The 19,086-nt window shown below is 40.3% G+C and overlaps 2 protein-coding genes across 2 annotated transcripts; one reads left to right on the forward strand and one right to left on the reverse strand.

Annotated features, from left to right (window-relative positions):
* Nucleotides 1-342: 342 nt before the first annotated feature.
* Nucleotides 343-14,979, forward strand: pdpr (pyruvate dehydrogenase phosphatase regulatory subunit). Its single transcript, XM_042414827.1, has 18 exons — nucleotides 343-462; nucleotides 1,139-1,412; nucleotides 1,768-1,901; nucleotides 2,955-3,036; nucleotides 3,646-3,809; nucleotides 4,024-4,145; nucleotides 4,513-4,630; nucleotides 5,237-5,386; nucleotides 7,053-7,245; nucleotides 7,560-7,684; nucleotides 8,286-8,441; nucleotides 8,621-8,754; nucleotides 9,022-9,170; nucleotides 9,263-9,375; nucleotides 10,022-10,116; nucleotides 10,401-10,490; nucleotides 10,608-10,790; nucleotides 11,347-14,979. Exons 2-18 carry the CDS (start codon nucleotides 1,150-1,152, stop codon nucleotides 11,752-11,754), a joined length of 2,679 nt encoding a protein of 892 aa, XP_042270761.1. The 5' UTR covers nucleotides 343-462; nucleotides 1,139-1,149; the 3' UTR covers nucleotides 11,755-14,979.
* Nucleotides 14,980-15,328: 349 nt separating this feature from the next.
* On the reverse strand, nucleotides 15,329-18,838 carry mrps11 (mitochondrial ribosomal protein S11). The gene is made up of 6 exons (XM_042420017.1): nucleotides 18,654-18,838; nucleotides 18,431-18,499; nucleotides 17,506-17,604; nucleotides 16,385-16,514; nucleotides 15,869-15,934; nucleotides 15,329-15,512 (listed from the first exon to the last, which is right to left on the reverse strand). The coding sequence occupies exons 1-6, from the start codon at nucleotides 18,740-18,742 to the stop codon at nucleotides 15,405-15,407; spliced, it is 561 nt and encodes a 186-aa protein (XP_042275951.1). The 5' UTR covers nucleotides 18,743-18,838; the 3' UTR covers nucleotides 15,329-15,404.
* Nucleotides 18,839-19,086: the final 248 nt, after the last annotated feature.

The raw sequence follows: 19,086 nt of genomic DNA on the forward strand, positions 1-19,086 counted from the left end.
CTGTTGAGCTGTTGAGCTCAATTGATTAGAGCAGTGGTTCACATCACAGACCCCTAAACTGACACAAATTAGACCATAAACCCCCATTTGATAAGACTTTGTCCCAGGGAAAATAAATTATTCCCCTTTTTGCTGGGGACCCCACTTTGAGAACCACTGGATTAGAGGATGTTTTCCAGGCTTGAATCATGTCGCAGAAATGGGGTCTGTAAGGAACTTTACTCAAATAACAATAACAGCAATTTAAAAGTGCCAACGAAGCTGAAGTAGAAAGAACATAAGCACTCTGACCTCTGTACTGGAGGGAAGGACTTCATTTTGAAGGGTTTTTTTTAGTACCGGAAGTACTCGTTGTTATTGTAGCAGGTTTGACTTTGATAGTGCCTGCTGTACCCAAACAAGAGTTTCTGTCATATCACTTCTGTCCTTAAAATATCACAACGACGGGGCTGAACTGATTAGGTGAGTTTTATATCAGTGTAAGCCATGAAGGAAGCCTCAGGGAATAAAGTCTGTCAACACGCTGGACGTTAGCTACTTAAATAATCAACATTAGCTGGTTTTCCGTTAGGCTAAGCTACGTACGCTAGCTACTAGTACCACTAACGCTAACTTTAACCCCGGGAGCTCGAAAAACTACAAAATGTCAGCAAACTTTTACAAAACTTTAAGAATGTACAGGTCAGCTAAGGCTCTTTCCGTCCAAGCAAAATGTCCAGGACAATTTACTAAGGTAACAATGCCCTATAAGCTTAAGCTAGCTGAGTTACACAGATAAACGGAGAATTACAGCGATGCTTTAGAGCTACCATAAGTCTGTAATATAACTGTGACAGTTGAAGGACTATTGCAAGCTAGCATTGATAGCTTCCCAGGCTACGTCTTCACTGTTTGTAACATAAAGTATTGAGTACTTTATTTAGTGTCAACCTGTATTAGTTCGGCTAACAGCAACAGCTTGATCAATATCATTCGTAGTCTCTTAAAACTACAACTGACTGAAGAACAACACTGCACCTGCATGTAACCTTATAGAAATTACAATTAGTGACATTTTCTGTATTGACGTTTTAACCTTCTTCATATGAACCTTGAATACTCGATCACCTGACGTTTGTTTGTTTGTATATGGTTGCAGAAAGCACAGCTATGTGCAGCTGTGTGCGGAGCTCCAGGGCTCTGTCCCCTGCCCTGCTCCCCCGTTTGCTGCTTCCACAGACGGGGTACAGATTGGCTGGCAGGGCCCTCTGGACCTCCCCCCACTGCATGGCTGTCAGTGGAGACTCCCACCTACTCCCACTGCCCAGTCAGGCCCGTGTGGTGATCTGTGGAGGAGGTATTGTGGGAACATCAGTAGCCTACCACCTGGCCAAACTGGGCTGGACTGATATTGTGCTGCTGGAGCAGGGCAGGTGAGATAATATTTAATCTATTGGTAATATATGAAGTTGTATGGGGGGTGGTCTAAATCGTGCTAAATCGGTTTTGAGAAAGACCCCTAGCTCAAGGGTTACATGTATATATTTGTATTTATTTATTTGGCAGAAGTTCTTCTCCCCAGTTGATATACAAATGATGTATAATCCAAGTCACAGTAGTTCAAGAGACCTTACTGTAACAGAATCTTACCTCTGAAATTCCTGTGTAGGGGTTGTAAAAAAGACAGTTCCCACTGTAGAATAGACAATAGAGGATCAGTAAAGAGAGCTGTGAACTGGATATTGTTCTGCTAATGCTATAATGGCTGTCCTGTTTTTCTGTTGGCAGACTGGGTGCAGGAACAACCAGACTGTGTGCTGGCATTGTTAGCGTGGCCAAGCCTATCACCATTGAGTGTCAAATGGCCAGCTATTCCAACACTCTTTATCAGCAGCTGGAGGAAGATACAGGAGTTAAAACAGGTGAGCCACTCTGACATGTTCTTCATGAAGACAAAGTTTTATTGACTATTAATAGATTTGTGTAAACAGTCCGCGGATACATATGGCTAACTGTGTTTTTATTTATTTATGTATCTGTAGCCGGCTGGGTTACGCCTGTGATGTTCTGCCATGTGTTCTTGGCATTTTCAATTAAGAGGCAGGAGGCAGCACTGGGTCTCAGGTCTTTAGTGTTGATCTGGTAAAATATATACAAAGTAACAAAAACATCAGCTGGTGTTGTGTGTGTGTGTGTCTGCTTGGCCCCCCTCTCTGTCAGTGGGAAAAAGTTACAAAATAAATAACTATTGGATACAATGAAGTTCAATTTCATAGACATGGATAGACATTGCAGTGTAAATCACAAAACCCAGTAACCATGACTATGAATTGAAACATGACATTACAATATTGATACTGTCATGACGTAGATACAAGCATTAGATCACCTTAGTGTCACATCTAATGCATTTAAAAAAAAAAAAAAATATCAGGGAGTTTTGGTTGACGCAGCCTACATGTCTGTTAGGTGGAAAAAGTTTTGACCCGCGTGCATGAGCGCACACACCTGCTACGCTGAGCACATACACACACACAAACCCCAAATGTGACACAGGTAGGAGATACAGACCCAATTGGGCAAAAATAATAAACAGGAATGATTTGATATGTCTACATTAATCTGTTACATATGCATTTATTCTTAGTACTCTCTGTGGGTTATAGAAGTGCAATCAATGCATCCTGCTTTTCAGAATTATATCATGCCTTGTAAAATTAAATGAGAAATGTATTCATCACATTGTGTTTCAGTGCAGTATTTTTACAGTGATGCAGCTGAGATGTTTGCATGTGGCATACAATAGTAGCCACTTCCAAGTTCAAGTGATTATTTGATGGCACAAGTCTGTATATTTTGACTTTTAACAAGGCTAGAATGATGATTCTGCCACAGTTTTATTCATTATGGCTGTCGTCTGTATTTGAGCAGTGAAGATCCGTGTGTAGTTTGAGACTTGTGTTTATTTGTTTCAGGTTATGTGAAGACAGGTTCTTTGTGTCTGGCCCAAAATCAGGATCGTTTCATCTCCCTGAAGCGTCTGGCATCTAGACTTAAGTAAGTTACTTTTTGGTAATAGGCAATATAGCCCGATCAATACTGACATTTTGAGACAGATACTGATACCAATATGTGTTTAAAAATTTGGTAATGATATATCAGCCAAGGGTAATTTTCCTTACATAAACACAAAACATAGATAAACATTTTTGAATTTGTTTTCTTTGAAGAGTTGTGAACAAAATGTACACCCAGGAGGACATTTTGCGTTGAAAAATAAACTTGTCCGTGCTCTCTGGTAGACAAACTGTCATGGTGACACAGTTTCTAAATGACCTCAAACATATCTTTGGTATTTCTGTACTGCAGTGTCTTGTTACTTATCAGCCAACATACATAAAACCAATATACCTGTGATGTAAGTTAATATCAACTGATATATATATACATATATGACGGATATATGACTGTCTTGCACAAACACATCAACAAGACAAATTGATCACACGCTTTGACTGACCACGTTTATAGCTGGTAGAAAATCATATCTACACCCAGCTTCCAGAAGACTAGATCTTAGCTTGATATGCAGAGCCTTTAAAATAGGAAAAATAACATTTGCATTAATATTATACCTTCACCTATATCTCCTCACTCCCTTCTCAGGATCATGGGGATCAGCTGTAACGTCATTAAACCTAAGGAAGTGGCCAAACTCCACCCTCTTGTTAACATTCATGACCTGGTGGGAGCGATCCACCTCCCTGCAGATGCTGTGGTGTCTCCACCTGATGTTAACCACGCTCTGGCTGTGGCTGCTGCTGGACAAGGCACGAGATTCAAACTCATAACTTGATGACACACCATCGACTGCACTGTTGTAGCAAGATATCATAGAATTACACATATTGTACATTTAAAATGTGACATAACACCAACCAAATGTTCAATACATTCATACATTTCTTATTTATTGTCATCTCCGCCTTCCATTCCTCCCTTTTTCTCCTCTCCCATCTCCTCGTCTTCCATGTTGCTATCCAGGGGTTCAGATCCTGGAGCGAACCAGTGTTCAGCAGGTTCTGGTAGAGAAGGGTCAAGTGATGGCGGTGGAGACGGATCGCGGCTCCATTGAGTGTGAATATTTTGTCAACTGTGCTGGACAGGTAAACCTCAGAGTGGGATTATGGAATACATATGGGGAAACATCAACAAATGTGCAGGAAAACCTAAATACGCATTTTGGAATTACCCTGATATTTTTCATCGATTGCTACTAGAACTTGGCCTGATTTTTTTCCTACAGCACGTCATTCTGATAAACTCAGTATGACTAAAAACTTGAGGACATCTAGGATTATATCGGGGTCTCCCGCAGGAAATTAGTTAAACAAGGTTTTTCCTGAATTTTTTAAGATTTTAGTTCATAAATGTATTTTATTTTTTAGATAATTGATTACAGTTTAATCCCAACTGTAAATAGTGTTTAGAGCAGCAGGTAGACTTTTTTTGCTTTGTCTGTCTCTGTTCCAGTGGGCTTACGAGCTGGGCCAGGCGAGTGAGATGAAGGTGTCAGTTCCTCTTCATGGCTGTGAACACTTCTACCTCCTCACCAAACCTCTCCAGGAGCAGCTTCCACTCAACACGCCAGGTATCAGACATTAAACACACGTCATAAAAATGTACTTTTTCTCACAGCAGGCACAATTGCTGATGGATTTTAAAATTGGCAGCTTAATATGATATTTGGAATGGAATAAATCGTTTAAATTATGATTGGTTTCTTGGCAAATTGGCTGACAGAGAAACTCACTTCACTCAGAGTTACTGTAACAAGCATCTCCTAGTCTGCCCCCAAGTATTTTCCTCTAAGATTAGGTTCCCTGTTGACACACAGTGACATAAGGTGAAGTCTACTCTGTGACTATATGCCATTATAGCACCATTTGCAGATTTAAATCGCCTTTTTTATAGGCAACAGCTGCATTTCATGAGGAGTTTCAGCATCATTATGGTGGAGGGTATATCAGTGCAAATAAGTTTAAATGCATTTAGTGTGACAGTTAGAAAGAGAGAGAGGGTATAAGGTGTGCTTAATTTATTGTTCACTTTGTTGAACTGAACATTGAAGATGAAAATCGTTATTTGCTGTCAAAGTAAGTTTTAAACATGTTTTTGCCTGTTACATGAAATCAGACGGTTGCCAACAAATAAGCCCAGAGGAGGTGGTGTAACTGAGCCTGTGTCTTGTCCACAGTGGTGATCGATATGGATGGCAGGATATATGCACGGCCTTGGCAAGGAGGCCTTCTGTCAGGTGGCTTTGAGAAGAACCCCAAACCCATCTTCACTGAGGGCCGCAACCAGCTGGAGATCCAGAATATGCAGGAGGACTGGGACCACTTTGGTAAGGGAGGGAGGGAGATGAGGTTAATAGAAATTAGCATATTTAAATTAGTTGTTTGTCATTCATTGGCACTCCTGAGCAAATTTTGTTGTTTGATAGATCATTTTTGTGTCATCTTGGCAATTGGCCAAATGGACAGTAAATGAGATTTCATAATGCTTTATTTTGTAGGACAAAGATTTTGTGATTATAAGACACTGAATTTCAGGTTTTAGTCATTTCCTGCAAAAGTTGCAGAGTACCTCTCAGAACTTTGCAAAGGATCAGGTCATGGTTTTTCAGTGGGACTGAGCTATTTTTAGGCTACACTTCATCACCTGACCTGGTCATAACATGTGACATGACCCTCCTAGGAGCAGAGCTCCACAGTTATTCATCTACCATGATATTATGTGATTTTTAGTTAGGTTTAGGCTCGAAGGCTATTTTGTTTATAGCTCCATAGTCCAACCTGTATTGTTTTCATAGCCCAATATCATTTTGGTCACACGTTTTATTGTTTTTTTTACTAGGCTTCAGTCATGGTGTCAGTTTATCCAACATGTAATTAGTTTGAGGATTTGTTGAATTCAGGTTCTTTATGTATTGGAGGCTTGTCTCAGCATGTGATATTAAATGTGTGTGTGTGTGTGTGTGTGTGTGTGTGTGTGTGTGTGTGTGTGTGTGTGTGTGTGTGTGTGTGTGGTGCAAGTAGCCTTATGTGAAATGTTTATTTTCTGCTCTTAATTGGACTTCAACTCCCATCAGTGTCATACATTGGACTCAGTCCAAAGTGCACTACTCTATACACATGTAAACAAACATACTCACACACATACACATACTGTCTTGTTGGCCTTCACCTCATGCTGCCAGTAATCTGAGAATGTTCTTGCAGCTTGACAGGCAGTCGTAAAGACAGCAGTACAGCAGCCAACCTTGAACTGCAGCTCTGTACAGGGTCAAGCATATCATCAAAGTCATTCTACAGTTTAAACCCTATTTATCATTTCATATTGCATGTTGTTTTTTAAAACATGGTAAGAATGTGTTTCATGAATGTATATGAATGAAATATATTACATTGAACAGTCAATATATTATTATGAATATATAATACTTTGAAGGTGTGAATGGAAACTTCAATAATGACTGGAAAATCATAAAAAATCTCGAGTATCCTTTTATTATATTAGGTCTGTGATCAAATTCAGAATACAGGTTAAAGATGTTATGTGTAGCATTTGATATCAGTAAGAGATTATCTAATTGACCCTCTGGCTCAGTTTACATGTTGGAAAACCTGCTTGACCGTTTATAGCACAACATGGGAAAAGGGTGTTTTTCTTGCAGTGAAAACTGAGCTTTAAGCTTGTAGAATTAATATTAGATGATTTGTGGTGGGTGGTTGTGCAAAAGACAATGAAAAGATTACTTTAGTATTTTATTTTGTTTTTGTTTTTCAGTAATGAGAAAAACAAACACTAGGGGCGGGAAAACAAGTAGCAACCATATTTTTGTGGCAGTGGAGTTTTTTGGAAATGTGGCCACCAGTTATCTTGATCATAGTGATTTGTTTATGGTAATTATAGGATTTGAAAATACAACGTATTGTTGTGGAAACAGCTCCTTTTAGAGTATGTCTAAATAGAAAATGTATATCATCCCTATCTTTTTGTACTTGTAGAGCCAATGCTCAGTGCCCTGCTGAGGAGAATGCCGGGTCTTGAGTCAGCTGAGATCCAACAGCTGGTCAACTGTCCAGAATCCTTCACCCCTGATATGCGCTGTCTGATGGGGGAGACACCAGGTGTCTCTGGCTACTATGTGCTGGCAGGGATGAACTCCTCGGGCCTGTCCTTTGCTGGAGGAGCTGGCAAGTAAGTATGGGTATAAGTGTATTTCCTGAAATTAGGCTGAGGTCTTATTTATTTCAGTCTTTAATTCCCTACTGTATATACAGTAAACAGAATATCCTAGAACAGTACTATGTCTATATGTCCACACCTCTGTAAGTCTAGTAAGTGCAGACTTTACGATCGGTTGATACTCACAGACTGGACTCTATCCAGTGGTTTAAATTCAGAAACTCACAGCAAAATATAATTGATCTGTAGTGTCTTAATCACAGTGATCAGCATTGTGATGGTTGATTGTGAAGCACAAATGCCATGTTATGTATTTTGGTGTCCAGGTACCTGGCAGAGTGGATGACTTACGGATACCCCACTGCCAATGTCTGGCCACTGGACGTCAAACGCTTTGGCAACCTGCAGAGCAGCCGAACCTTCCTACGACACAGAGTAATGGAAGTCATGCGTAAGTCACCTCTTGTCACCGTTTGTATGTTGGGTGTTAATGTTCTTAACCAAAGGGGTACAATCATCAGGGGCTTATATAGCACAATACTGAATCATATATTGTATATATATACATATATTGTATGTTTTGTTAAAACAGACTGGTTAACAACAGCATACAGCGGTGTAGTAATAAGAAATGACAGACTGAATAATTTCAAATCTAGATAACTAAATAGTCGTTCACACATTAAAGGTCATGCCCAGGTAAGAGCAGTATTTGGAAACTTTTCTTCTCTAAACAAAAATGATATGATTTAAGCCCCCACATGTAGAATTTACTAATTTGTACCAATTTTAACCAGAATTGTCTCAACAAACAAGCGTTTATGCCATTAGAGTGGTCTGAAAGATGTTGACAGATGTTATAAAGCAGCAGAGAACAGTTGTTGATAACGCTTGTAGGAATTGATGGCATGGGCACCAACATAATTAACATCTGTTTAATTACAAATTCATAATTTGTAATGTGCAGTGTCTCAATTTTGCTCTGGTATGATTTGGTCTGACCACTGTGTATTTCTATGTGTGTGTGTGTGTGTGTGTGTGTGTGTGTCTAGCCTTGCTGTATGAACTGAAGGTTCCTCGCTGGGACTTTCAGACTGGTCGTCAGCTGAGGACCAGCCCTCTGTATGACCGTCTGGACACCCAGGGAGCACGCTGGATGGAGAAACATGGCTTTGAAAGGCCCAAATATTTTGTTCCTCCAGGGAAAGGTACAGATTACTGACCAGAAACACGCCACACTGTCTTTATCAAGAAAGTCTTAAGTGAACCTCAAAAATTTTCATTGTGAGGCATTGTTCCAACCTATATTCTAACACTCAGAATCATGCTGGGCATCGTATTTTTTTTTTTTTACATATTTTTTGTGTATTTTTGTTTATCTCTGTAGATCTGCTATCTCTGGACCAGAGTAAGACCTTCTACAAGCCAGACTGGTTTGACATTGTTGGAGCAGAAGTGAAATGCTGCAAAGAGGCCGTCTGTGTCATCGACATGTCCTCCTTTACCAAGTTTGAACTGACTGTAAGTCACAACGTACTATGCACAATTTATAAGCTCACACCCAATTAGATATATGCCATGTGGTTTCCATCAGTGTTGTGTTCATCTGCGCCAAAACACAGCAAAATGTTTTTAAAATGGCTGATTACTCAAAATGTCAATTAGTCACCACTGATGCAGCAGTAATGTACTACTTCTTTTTAAATGAATGAACTTCAGTCCATGAGTAATGCGCCCAGTGTGTTAAAGTGATTAAGTCAAAACTTCTGGTCTGTCCTGATGTCCCAGTCAACGGGGGACCAGGCCCTGGAGCTGCTGCAACATCTGTGTGCCAACGACCTGGATGTTCCTGTTGGACATATCGTTCACACTGGCATGCTGAATGAAAGAGGCGGCTATGAGAATGACTGCAGTGTGGTCCGCCTCAGCAAGAACAGGTTTGAACCATCTAGAGAATAAGACTATAGACATGCAGCTTATTATGACTAAAAGATATCTAAAACAACTCACATTTCTGTCCCCTCTCCAGCTTCTTCATTGTCTCTCCAACGGACCAGCAGGTCCACTGTTGGTCCTGGATAAAGAAACACATGCCCAATGACCCACACCTCCACCTAGAGGATGTCAGCTGGAAGTACACAGGTTAGTAAATAGCACCTGTGTTGTTGTCACCATCTAGTGTCCAAACAATATTACATAAACCAGCATCACACGTCCACTCTCCATGCACACATAATTCTGCTCTTAACCTAGTTATTCAAATAAACTGGTTCTGGGTTTGGCATTTGGAGAAATCAGACACTAGAGGGACCAAATAGATGGAGGGAGGGTGGTTAATTATGTTTCCAAAATTGAAATGGCCATTACCTTAACTGTCTAAAATGCAAGCAACAGTAAACCTACATTGTTGTTGTGTGCAACATGAAACGCCAACTGAGGATCTCCATCCCAAAACATACACATGGCATTATACAATACGTCCTTACCCTTTTTTAGATCAACTGATGGAAAAAAAATTGAAAGAGCTAAATTTTGTAATGAAACACTATCTTCTCTGTATTTTGTGGTTGTTCCTCCTTAACAACTCTTTTTCATTGACAAAAGGATGATAAGTAGTGCACAGACCTGAAGCAATGCTTTGAACAGATATTATTATTATGAGTCATTCTATTGACATTAGTTGTGAATCGATACAGAAAGCCTGCACAGTGAAAGTACCGGATCTGGACAGCTTTGTTAATCAGAAGGTGTTTTTTCAGTGTTTATAACTCTGATCATTTACTTACAGCTTTAAATCTGATTGGACCTCGTGCAATGGATGTCCTGGCTGAGCTGTCTTATGTTTCCATGACGCCTGATCACTTTCCCTCCATGTTCTGCAAGGTGGGAAACTAAGGCTAGCTGCAATGATATTAATCTAGAAATAATGATAACAATAGTGCTGATCGCAGTAGTACTACTCAGTTATAAGAGTTGTTATAATTGTTGAAGTAGCCGTACTGGTAGTAGCAGCAGCAGCAGCTGTAGTTTAGGTTGCAGCTGTGGTTGTAGAGATGAAAGTCATTAAAAAGGGAGTGATGTGACTTATTGTTGGAAGTTGTTCTTTGTCTTATTTTCCCCACATTAGCAGGAACACTAACTGTCTGTGTGTGTATGTGTGTACACAGGAGATGAGTGTGGGCTATGCCAACGGGATCAGAGTGATGAGTATGACTCACACAGGGGAACCAGGCTTCATGCTCTACATCCCAATAGAGGTGCAACCTGCTCACAAACATATTTCTCATCACCACTCCACAAGATGGTTGGTAAAGTCAGCTTTAAAGAACTGCGTAATACTGTCTTAGATGAATGTTTTTCTCTGCTCCCCACAGTATGCACTGCATGTGTACAACGAGGTGATGTCAGTGGGTCAGAAGTATGGCATTCGAAACGCTGGATACTACGCACTGCGCAGCCTACGTATAGAGAAATTCTTCGCCTTCTGGGGTCAGGACCTTGACGCCTTCACCACCCCGCTGGAGTGTGGACGAGAGTTCAGGGTCAAGTTTGATAAGGTCTGTTTTCAGTCCAGCTGTCACATGATATTAACCAGTGTGGATTCTCAATTCTGCTTTCTGAATTATGGTTATATTACATTACCATGTTTCAGTCAATAGCAAATTTTCTGTTACCATGGTGATTTTGATGAACAAGATAAAATGTGTATTGATACCTTTCATTTCAGTCAGTTATATTATTAAGAATGATGATTTTGAAGGTCTCACTTCAACTGCTTCATCATCGTTTTACTTTAAAATGATTGGGAGATGAGAAAAGACAAGCAAGTTAATAATTGGTAGGCCATCTGCTTTCTTAGACCCTTGCAGGCACAGCAGGTGGCTCTCTACACCAGCAGTCTTAAAGTTTGCCATCACTCTCATCTTGAGAACAGTTGAACATCAGGTGTACTGTCTGCTGCATACAGACATAATGTCAGCATGGTGTTAATGAATGGACCCCACAGTGTAAAACTCTCGAGCAGTTATCAGCAGAATCCATGTCTTTACTTTGCCCTCTGCTTCTCTCCTGTCATCTCTCTACACCTCCCTCCTGTCTCCCTGCCTCCATCAGGACACAGATTTTCTCGGTCGTGAGGCCTTGCTGCAGCAGCGTCAGGACGGAGTATCTCGTCGATTCGTCATGCTGGTTCTAGAGGACCACGACACTGAGCTGGACCTGTGGCCGTGGTGGGGCGAGCCCATCTTCTGCAACGGTCAGCTGGCCGGCACGACCACCAGCAGCGCCTACAGCTACACTCTGGAGCGCCACGTCTGCCTGGGCTTTGTGTCTCCACCACCAGGCCCAGAGGGCCTCCCCACACCCATCACTCCAGACTTCATCAACCGCGGGGACTACGAGGTAGATATTGCTGGCCAGCGCTACCCAGCCAAAGCAAAGCTCTACCCCTTCAGCTCCCTCTTCACCCAGCAAAAACGCCGCAAGGAGGACCTGGAGCTCAGCAATCTCCAGGGGAAGTGATGCGGAGTAATAGAAGGCCTCAGTAGAGGCTCCTGTGACACTCCCCTCAGTCCACCAAATCCACTCCTGCACTTACCTCGCAGTGCCAACCTATCTTCCCCTGTCAAGGTCCTAAACAGAGGGCTGATTGCACAATCACTCCTTGTCCCTCTAATATTTAACTTCCACTCCCTCTTTTTAAGTGCAATATTTAAGAGGCACCAAATGCTTGAGTTGTATAAAATACAGAGCTCCTGTGACATCGATCCAGCCCCGCCCTACTTCACACTCAAACACAGTCCACACACTCTCAACGGCTGGTTTACTGCGAAAGTCCACAGTGAAGTGCCTTTATCAAGGCAACATCAACAACAGCTGTTGAGGACTCTCACTTTGTCCACTCTTTCCCACCCAGAAGGGAATTGATCCAACAATCTTCTCCAGTAGTGTTTCAGTCGCAGTAACGTTTCAACACTACAAAGTCTGAAGAAATGTTAGTCAGTGCTGATGTTGTAGACTCTACTGTCATTATACAAATTGTGAATTTGCTGCTGTAAAGAATATGAGTGATGTGATGTGAAGAGATGTGGCCTAATTCAGATTTACTGTCCACTGCTACCTGTCTATAACAATGAAGGAAAATAGCCTTCCCTGTTAGGAGGGAAAAAGGCGGTGTGTAAAAGCATTAAGATGCCTGATGTAATCATTAGTGAACCATTGTCTCTTGTGCCGCCCATTACTCCTCCTGTTCTATACAAGCAGTCCTGTTGAAAAAGCTTCCCATGCTTTCCGTAGCACCTCCCCTGGTGGTGTCTTCACCATCAACAGTCCGCTGTCCCGCTGTTTTTTTGCAGTGTGATGAGCTTGTGGTAATGTATTTACAGTAACATAATCCGACCTGTTATTTATGTTTTGTTCGTTTGAAGCAGCATTGCTCTGTTGATGTTAAACTTCTGTTTAGTTGAATGTGTGGCTGATGTCAGGTGATGAGGGAAGTTTGGAAGGGAAAGCTGTGATCCTGAACTTGTTGGATAGAGTCCACAGATATCTTCTATTGGTGATTTGATTTTTTGCCTGATCCAGAGTTTAGATGTTTGTGTAACAAAGGAAGGACTTCATTGCGATTTGAAATAAAGCAATGTATTTTTGTATAGCTAGTGTGTATAAAATCTCTATTTTGAGTACTGCACATTTTTTCTATATAAGTTTCAACTTATATCAGCTGCTTGAATCATCTTACATACTGTGGTCAGCTGTGTAATTCCTGCAGTTGTCCTTGTGATTGTGCAAAAGCTTTCCAGAATATTCTTTATATGTAATTTGTCAGCAACAGCTTGATGGTATTTGTAGTCATCTTTGAAATAATTTGCTCCTTTATCTCTTGTCCTCTTCAGAGGTGAAAGGTCAGGGAGAGCTACAATGCTACTAGGGATTAACGGTGTTGCCCAAAGACACTTACAGCAGCATTGCTGTTGAGAGGAACGATGATCAGATGAGTGACATTTCACCCAGCCAATCACATCATACTGGGAAAATAGTCGTAAGCTTTGTGACGCTGTCATTTTCAAATCATTTAGTTTAATTTAAATTGCAGTCTGACATCCTACAATTAAAAATGTAAACAAAAGGCCAGCGCTGCCAGGATAAGGTTACCTGCTATCACTCAAACTGTTCAACATGTCTTTGAAGACACATTTATTTCAACACCAGGTAACAACAAAATGAAAGTTATTGTCTTCTGATGTTGTTAAAACAGCAGTAAGAAAGCCTCTTATTTTTTTTATCTACAGTGTATCTCAAACTCTAATGCTCTGCCTGTAATTTATATATTTGGAAGCTGAAGCATTGGCTCAGTTTAAACACAATATCACTTTACTTTTTCTGAAAGTCCTCTCTTTCTCTATAGCAGATTTAATTTGTTTTAGGGTTGTCTGAAGCACTTTTACCTCTGACTGGGGAGAAAACTGCAGCACCTACAGTGTAGAAATCAGCTGCTGTGTAGACAACAAAGGAATATTGAAAGCCTCACCAAATCTTTATACTTCTTTTAATCCGTTTTGCTATCATCCAAGGCTTTCTACTTCATAAAATACACTATTTAATGAATGAACAAATAAAATTTGCAGTGCTCTTCAGCAGTAGACTTTCTTAAAAGCAGCACAATAAAACTTGCAGTTTTGTTTTACATTTCACAACATGGTGCTGCTGCACGACTGTGTCTCTGCGGTTCTGTCATACAGATTCATTGCTGGGAGAGAAAAAAAATGTTGCTGATTTATGCTGCTGAGCTGATCTATAATGAGGTTTCTGCTATAAAGATATGAATTCAGAATGGATGCAGGATAAATTGCTTGTACAGTGACTGTCATCGTCCATGTCGAGACACCAGCTGCAGCAGGGAGTCGGACGATTCTCATAAAGGGCTAATTTTACTTTGTGTGTACTTAACGTTTGTCTGCAGAAAGATGTTGATATTAAATGAAGCATTTGCATGTCATGTCTTTATATCAGAGTACAGTCTTGATGGAGCCTCATTTATACACTAACACATGGTACTCTTTTTGAGTATATAGATCATTTTTCATCATCACAGAAGGCTTTATGTCCAAGAGCCTAAGTGCGAAGAGACTGAAACACATTAATGCAAAAATATACTCCTATGTTGACACTGACCACCTGACGCATCAGTCATTTCATTTGTTGTGATGTCTTTTTCTGCTGTCTCGCTATGTGGGTACTTGTGTAATTAAAGGGAAATAGCCCTGAACATTTGCACTAAACAAGGGCAGCCTGCCTTTTTTTTTTCTCTGGGTCAAAGGGTGTTTACTGAAGTCTGACTGATATTAGAGGTATTAAATGGTTTTCTTGTATTTCAAAAAAAATTGAAGGTTATGTAAAGATTTGGAAATGCATCCCAAAACACTATAGCTTACAACGTGTTTAAAGTGTAACATATCATCCATAACATTTAAGGTGTAAACATGAGAGACTGGATGTTGGCCATGTTGAGGACAAATCAGTAAAATGCTCAAACAGTGATATTCACACTCACTGACTTGGTTTGATGCCTGTTTGTCTCTTGTTTGTTTCCACTGTAACGCTTCTCATACTGCACTGATCTGTCATGCTAACTTTTCCTTCAGAGCTTTACAAATGATGTATTTACTGCATATCATGTGAAACAGATGTTTGGCTGTCTAATGTACTTAAACATAAAGAGAACTTGGTTCATACCAGAAGGCTGAATTTGCTTCATCTCTTCTCTCTCACCATCTGCTGAATGTTGTGTGAGCGCCGTCGTGGCACTAACACAGCCAGGTTCAAGGGTTTAGTCCCCATGGTTACCACCTGGGTCCAAACAGATGTGTGAAAAGCACTGTTTTTCTCTTCCCCATACAAAACCATCAGTCTGTTTCTGTGACCCTCACAGCTGTCTGCAAACATCAGTCTACTAATGAACATCGGAGTGCCTGCAGGTTCATTCATGTGTCAACAGTCCCAGCAGAGGACCGAGACACTCGTTTCCTGCTCATTAGTAACACGATCTGCAATTATTTCCACAAAATGAATTATGCAGGGTCAGCTCAGAGCCGGGAAAGTTATACAACAAAACACTTTATTAGCATATTACAAGACAACAGCCTCCTCCTGTTTTCAATGCATTTTGGAGATCACATCCTCCTGGCTTTGCGTGGGCGGCATCCATTGTGTGGCACGGGGGTGCTGTCAGTGATCGATACCACCTCCAGGCCTCCCATCGTCAACCCTTTGATCGCAGACTGCACAACAGTGAGAAACGCATTCATTCATTAACAAAGCTAATGGGAGCAGATCAAGATGTCAGTGTAAATTATCGTCATTGTAAGAAAGGCTGGAATTGATCAGAGGTTTAGTTCTTCATGCAGTGACAGGTTTATCTGTGCTGCACATCTACTTTTAGATCAATACAGAACAGGTTCACAAAACATGTTTCACTTTCATCTTATGGTCCTTTGTGCCCATTTATAATCTCTAAAATGTCATGTTTGCTAATAACAATTAAAATGGCAACATTTTGATATAAAATACTCTGAAAATAAGAGTGGTCTTATTAATACATCTCTTTCTTTAAAGCAGACATATATTTTCTACTCACCAGACGTCCAGGGCCAAGACCTTTGACCACAACACGAACAAACGTCACTCCCTTCGATGTGGCTTTCTGTTGAGAGGAGACATACAGTATAAAAGATCAATGAACAAGGATTGAACAGCATGAGTTTTGGGCTTGTGTTGATATCCCAGCTGATCTCTCATCCAACGACAACAGATGAGAGATCAGAATAATCTCACATATCTGCCTCTGTGATAAATGACCGGTGGTAGTGATTAAACACTTCATCTCTCCTCACTGCAAATCAGTGTGACCTAAACCCTTCTAACCAGCAGCCTTCATAAATCAGGCTAACACACCGTCTAAATGAGCATTTAACACACACTGCTCCACTGTCACACAGTCCTATGAGAGGGCAGTTTACTGTCAACAGACATTTAATGTTCTTAAATAACATGTTGCTACACAGAGCGAGGAAGCAGCAGAGGCTGCAGTCTTAACTGATATTAATTTACTTTAACGTTTAGACTGTCAGAGTGCATGAATGTGAGAACTTACCGCAGCAGCAGAAAGGCCTGCAGTCTGAGCAGCGATTGGTGTCGACTTCTTAATATTCTTGAAGCCCTCTGTTCCACAGGACGTCCTGACCATCGACTGTCCCGCGCTGTCTGTCAGCTGGATGTGTGTGCTGGTACAGGACAGGACAGTTTACTGGGTCACTGGCTCACAACTGAAGTGTGTGTTCATTTTTGGGATAGTCAAAAAGATGTTATTTTGTAAACTGTCACACATACCATGTTCCCCATGATTGCTTTTTCTGTGTCACATAACTGCTAATAAGAGTTCTGTCAAAAACCTTTTCTATCTAATTTGAAAAAAAATCATGAATAACCATGAGTCATTTTTTTTTTATCTTACAAAGGTCTGTTTAATATCCAAATCAAGAGAGAAATGACATCAATGTGTGTTTTCTGTGTGATAACTTGCATTTAGTTCTACTTAAAATAACAAAGGAAAGTTCCAGTCTGCTTTCTAACAGCAAGATCTGCTTTAAAAGCAAAACACTAAAGCTGTATAAATTATACTTTTCATGAGTGATGAAGAGAATCTGACTGGATCTTTAATGTAAAAATGTTTTCCATGCATTGTCTAATTAGGACTGAAGCCCTTTTCTGAGTCACAAAGGTACAAATCTCATTCTGGTATTCATTCAGTCAACAAAGAAACATCTGACAGTGGCAAAACAAAATGCCAAAACTGCTTTCAGAAAAAACTAGCGATGGATAGATGAGTGAAATTCACAAGGTGACTTAATCTAACTTGTTCTGTCATGCCTCCCTTTGGAAGCCAAAAGACATTTTCTGAGTAAATCTTCACAGCCTTGCTAACATCAGAGCCATTGTATTGTTCTCAGATTAATTAAATTCATAGACATTTTTCACAGCAGACATTTTGCCTTGTCATAGCAGGAAAAACACGTGGAAGTAATAACGTTAATGATGGCTCTGTTTCAGCAAACATTAGTGATGTTAATATTTACACCTCATTCAAAAAGGGTTATAGTGCTGACATACTGAAGGAGGAAAAAAGGCAAACACTTAATACAACTACTGCGTAACTTTACTATTTAGCTGACAATGTACTAATCTTATATACTCACATATACAATTTACACTTACTTGTTGTATGTGGCTTTAATGTGAGCAATTGGTAATTCCTCAAACTTCTTTCCACCCCATCTGAGTGGACTGTCCTGACCAGGCAGTGGAGGAGTCTGACTGAAGGGTTAAAACTAAAGTTAATATTGCATCAACAGGAATTTACTGCATTAAGTTGTGCCTCTATTTACTGAGCAAACTGCACACACGTTTAAAGGATGGCTTCACAATTTTGAAAGTCTGTCTTAAAACAACAGTCAGGAGCCCAAATGAACAGTGAAACATGTTTTTCTTGCTGTAATCATTCCTCCTGTCCATACTGACCATTAGAAGATCCCTTCATAACGTAACTTATGGGGGGCAAAATCCACGTCCTCCTCCTATGCAAAAATGTATTTGAAAGTTTATTTAAAGCTAATCTGATGCTTCAGCCGTCCAAATGAGTCCAATCAAGTAGATATCTTTCAATGTTACAGTCTTTTTAGTGTCAAAGTCCCCCTTTTTGTTACTATACTTCCACCACAGTTCAACAGGGAAATACTGTCTAAGGAAACGCAAAGAGGGAATTTGATGCTAAAAAGCCTGTAAATGTGTCAGATATCAACCTGATATGACTAACTCAGACTGCTGAGGCCTCATATAAGCTTCAGATCAACTTTTAAATGCATTTTTTCACAAAATAATTGTGGACACTGGATTTTGGCCCCCATCACTCACATTGAAAGCACATTTGAAGGGGATCTTTAACGACCAGTGTGAACAGGAGGAATGATTACAGCGAGGAAAATCTCTTTCAGTGTTCATATGAACACCTGACTGTTGTTTTAAGACACGCTTGGAAAAATTATGAGCCTATCCTTTAAATGTGGACTACAAGAAACTAATGCAGAATAATTCAGTCAGTAGGCAGTGAAATGTGAGTTGTGTAACGTTAGCTGCATCTGACCTGAAGTCTTTAGAGGAGACTTTGGTGGCTGCTGCGGCGTCCTGCAGTCTGACAGCGCTGCTTCCACATCTGTACACATAACATATCATCAGCACCAGCTTCATACAAACTAGGCTCTGTGAATATCACCACATTCTGTAATTTAGGCTACAAACAGCAGACTGACTTTATCACAACAAGCCAACAAGCTAACACGGATGCTAGTAAACCATAAAACACTTACATAGATCTCCCATTTGCATTTAAGGGGGCAGCAAACTGACGGCAAACCTTACTCACAGAACTGAATAATATACAATTTAATTTAAACATGTTTCACGTTGTTAAACACTTAGCTAGTAGCCGCTACAAACAACAAACGTGACATTGAAGGTTCAGCTAATCTAGATCAGAGCAGTAATATCGTTACTTTTGGAGGGGTGGCAAGGTCATAATTACATTACTACTGCAACTACAACTACTAGAACCACTTGTAAAATTAATCGAAAAATAAAAATATTACCTATATAAATATAAAAATATATTTCTGTAGTACATATAATGACATATTCTTGTTTTTTAAGTATATTAACGTCAAGCTCCCCTACTTTGATCTGAATAGACTGTTCTTTTTCGGCACAGAACTGTGGGTAAAATTGCTGCCTTCATGGACTTCG

Source organism: Thunnus maccoyii, chromosome 1 (assembly GCF_910596095.1).
Source record: "Thunnus maccoyii chromosome 1, fThuMac1.1, whole genome shotgun sequence".
Lineage (NCBI taxonomy): Eukaryota > Metazoa > Chordata > Actinopteri > Scombriformes > Scombridae > Thunnus > Thunnus maccoyii.